General features: G+C 53.0%; 1 protein-coding gene across 1 annotated transcript in view; it reads right to left on the bottom strand.

Moving 5' to 3' along the window:
- Positions 1 to 3,879: 3,879 nt before the first annotated feature.
- Positions 3,880 to 4,170, bottom strand: part of LOC125487883 (diamine acetyltransferase 1-like) — a 3,258-nt gene continuing 2,967 nt past the window's right edge. Inside the window, exon 3 of the mRNA XM_048620424.1 lies at positions 3,880 to 4,004. Within this exon, the coding sequence (XP_048476381.1) occupies positions 3,895 to 4,004 (110 nt within the window). The 3' untranslated portion in view covers positions 3,880 to 3,894. The remainder of the gene's footprint in view (positions 4,005 to 4,170) is intronic.

Here is a 4,170-nt window from a genome sequence, read left to right as displayed (position 1 = left end):
AGGGGGCTGGAGGAGGTGACAGAGATAGGGAGGGGGTGTAGGGGCTGGAGGAGGTGACAGAGATAGGGAGGGGGTGTAGGGGGATGGAGGGGGTGACAGAGATAGGGAGGGGGTGTAGGGGGCTGGAGGAGGTGACAGAGATAGGGAGGGAGTGTAGGGGGTTGGAGGAGGTGACAGAGATAGGGAGGGGGTGTAGGGGGCTGTAGGAGGTGACAGATAGGGAGGGGGTGTAGTGGGCTGGAGGAGGTGACACATAGGGAGGGGGTGTAGGGAGCTGGAGGAGTTGACAGAGAAAGGGTGGGGGTGTAGGGGGCTGTAGGAGGTGACAGAGATATGGAGGGGGTGTAGGGGGCTGTAAGAGGTGACAGAGACAGGGAGGGGGTGTAGGGGGCTTTAGGAGGTGACAGAGATAGGGAGGGGGTGTAGGGGGCTGGATGAGATGACGGAGATAGGGTGGGGGTGTAGGGGGCTGGAGGGGGTGACAGAGATAGGGAGGGGGTGTAGGGGGCTGGAGGAGGTGATGGAGATAGGGAGGGGATGTAGGGGGCTGGAGGAGGTGATGGAGATAGGGAGGGGGTGTAGGGGGCTGGAGGGGGTGACAGAGATAGGGAGGGGATGTAGGGGGCTGGAGGAGGTGATGGAGATAGGGAGGAGGTGTAAATCAGATGGGAGAGGGGAAAGGCGTCAATTCCAGGACCCCATCGTCCTGAAGGGTGACAGAACCGTCGGAGAGAAGATGAGAAGATGGGATGGTTCCCCTTGGAGCAGAGAAGTGATCGATTGAATCAAGGCATTCCAAATGGCAAAGGGAACTTCGATGGAGGGGAATTGGGGAGAATCTGTTCCCAAAGGCTGCAGGATCAGTCACCAGAGTGAGGGGGAACACAGATTGAAGAGAGTCGGAGAATGAACCAGAGGGAGGGGGCAAGAGGAGGAGAACATGTAATTTTGACACAGCGATGTGTTGGAATCTGGGATGTGCTGTCTGAGAGGCAGAAGGTTCAACAGAAACTTTTACGAAACTTGCGGAGAGGGAACACTGCAAGGGAATGAGTTGCAGGGCCCCTGGAGAAAGGCTGGGGTGATGGGAGGTGATAGTAGCTAGTTTCTGCAGCTCCTTGTGCTCTGTGCTGCTTTCTGTCACGTAGACAGGTCAGACAAAGAGAATCTCTCCTTGCTCCAGCGAGAAGGGAAACAACAAGACAGCCGAAGATAAATAAACACAGAAATCAGAGCCAAAACAGGCAGTTGTTGCACATTCCTCACATTCATTCCATATTCGGGATAAAGGACATGGGTGGATCCATTTCTCTATATCCATCTCCATTGCCTCTCCTCCACACCCCCTACACCCCCTCCCTATCTCTGTCCCCCCCCCCCGCCCCCTCCACCCCCTCCCTATCTCTGTCACCTCCTCCAGCCCCTCCCTATCTCTGTCACCTCCTCCAGCCCCTATGTCCCCTCCCTATCTCTGTCACCTCCTCCAGCCCTTACACCCCCCTCCCTATCTCTGTCACCCCCTCCAGCCTCCTACACCCTCTCCCTTCAGCTGTTTGGTGGGGGGAGGGGGGTTTCTGGAACTCCTTCCTGAAAAATCTCCACCTCTCTTCTCCTTTAAGACTGTCCTCAAAACGGATTTTGTGGATCTGGGTTTTGCCGGCTGTCCCCAATAACTCATCTTGTGTCTCGTTGTCAAACATCTGCGTGACTTTGCAGCCCTCAGAAGGCATCTGGGATGTTTAATTCTGCCCAGGGGTGTAGACAAATCAAAGTTTCAACAGCCTTCTGAACAAGGGCAGAACTTATATAGTTAATGGCAGGTCTCTGGGGCAAGTGGTCGAACAGAGAGACATACGGTTTCAGGTACACAGTTGCTCGCCAGTGTCATCACATGGAGATAGGGTGGTTAAGGAGGCGTTTAGCACACTGCTCTCATTGCTCAGACCATTGAGTATTGGAGTTGGAATATCATGTTGTGGCTGTACAGGTGATTGGTGAGGCCATTTGTGGAGTACTGCGTACAGTTCTGGTCTCCCTGCTATTGGAAGGATATTATTGAATTGCAAACAGTGCAGAAAAGATGTTACTGGGACTGGAGAGTTTGAGTCATAGGGAGGGGGCTGGATAGGCTGGGACATTTTCCCCTGGAGTGTAGAATGTTGAGGGGTGACCTTATAGAGATTTATAAAATTGTGAGGAACATGGATAAGGGGAATGGCAAAGTTCTTTACCCCCAGTGTAGGGGAGTTCAAAACCAGAGGGCATAGATTTAAGGACAGAGGGGCAATATTTAAAAGGGACCTTTTACACACAGAGGGTGGTGCGTGTATGGAATGAGCTGCCAGAGGAAGTGGGTGGAGGCTGGTACAATTACAACATCTAAAAGGCATTTGGACAGGTACATGGCTAGGAAGGGTTTAGAGGGATATTGGCCAAACACAGTCAACTAGGTCTAGATGAGTTTGGGAAACTTGGTCGGCATGGACAGGTTGGGCCAAAGGGTCTGTTTCCATGCTCTACGCTTGTGCAGCAGCTAATTAAGAATGGAATATTGTCCCTCATTGCCAGAGGGATGGAGTTTAAAAATAGGGAGGTTATGCCGCAGCTGTATAAGGTGCCAGTGAGGCCATACCTGGAGTACTGTGTACCGTTTCAGTCTCCTTACTTGAGAAAAGATGTACAGGCACTGGAGGGGGTGCAGGGGAGGTTAACCAGGTTGGTTCAGGAGTTGACGGGTGTTGGCTTATGAGAACAGACTGAGTAGACTGGGATTATACTCATTGAAATTTAGAAGAAATCAAGAGGGATCTTATAGAAACATATAAAATTCTGAAGGGAGTAGATAGGATAGAGGCAGGGAAGTGGTTTCCACTGGTGCGTGAAACTAGAACGAGGGGGAACAGCCTCAAACTAAAGGGGGAGCAGATTTGGGACTGAGTTGGGGAGGAACCTCTTCACCCAAACAGTTGGGAATCTGTGGAATTCCCTGTCCAGTGAGGCTGCCTCGTTGCATGTTTTTAAGGCAAAGATAGATTTTTGAACAGTAAGCGAATTAAGGGTAATGGTGAGCGGACGGGTAAGGGGAGCTGAGTCCATGAAAAAATCAGCCATGATCTTATTTAATAGCAGGGTGGTCTCACTGGCCCACTTCCGCTCCTGTTTCTGATGTGTGGCTCCATGGCCTGTTGAGAAGTGAGACAATGCTGCCATCTGGTGCCCAATGCCCAGTTTGCGAGCACAGCCACCTGCTAGTCAAGACATCAACGCCCAGGTCAGAACCACCCAAACTGACTTTATGATGGGTGTAGGTCCAGAGGCTGGAGCAGGTGACAGAGATAGGGAGGGGGTGTAGGGGGCTGGAGGAGGTAACAGAGATAGGGAGGGGGTGTAGGGGGCGGAAGGGGTGACAGAGATAGGGACAGGGGTATGGGGGCTGGAGGAGGTGACAGAGACAGGGAAGGGGTGTAGGAGGCTGGAGGAGGTGACAGAGATAGGGATGGGGATGTAGGGGGCCGGAGGAGGTGACAGAGATAGGGAGGGGGTGTAGGGGGCCGGAGGAGGTGACAGAGATAGGGAGGGGGTGTAGGGGGCCGGAGGAGGTGACAGAGATAGAGACGGGGTGTAGGGGGCAGGAAGAGGTGAAAGAGAGGAGTGTGGGTTTGGGGGGCCTGTAGGAATTTAAACTCGATGATGAGATGTGTAAAACGGAGACTGGACTGGGTGCAGCGGAGGGTCAAGAAGATCAGGGGCTGAGGGGGGACAATGGGACGGGGCCAGCAGAGGGATAGATGAGGTGAATCTCCTGGAGGATGGAGGCTGCAGGTCCAGCCTGGAGGGAGGCACTTTCTTGACATGTAGCCCAATGTTGGAAATGCAGCAGCAACACAGCCAATGTCAAGAGACTGGGAAGAACAGGCCATTACCTCGACAGGCTCGATCCGCTGGGACTTCAGCCACAAGACATTTGTAATAGGGACCTTGTGTGAATCCATCTTGTATCAGACCTGTGTGCGGCATCAGAACAGAATGTTCACCAAGTGCTCTACCTCCCAGAAACTGTGTGCGTGTGCGAGTGTTTGTGCGAGAGAGACACAGACACAGACACGGTCTGCACGAGAGAGAGAGAGAGAGACAGAGACACGGTCTGCACATGAGAGAGAGAGAGAGAGA

This window comes from Rhincodon typus, chromosome 46 (genome assembly GCF_021869965.1).
Source record: "Rhincodon typus isolate 14 chromosome 46, sRhiTyp1.1, whole genome shotgun sequence".
In the NCBI taxonomy this organism is placed as follows: Eukaryota; Metazoa; Chordata; class Chondrichthyes; order Orectolobiformes; family Rhincodontidae; genus Rhincodon; species Rhincodon typus.
The sequence above is the reverse complement of the archived record's forward strand: the minus strand, read 5'-3'. Positions and strand labels throughout refer to the sequence as shown.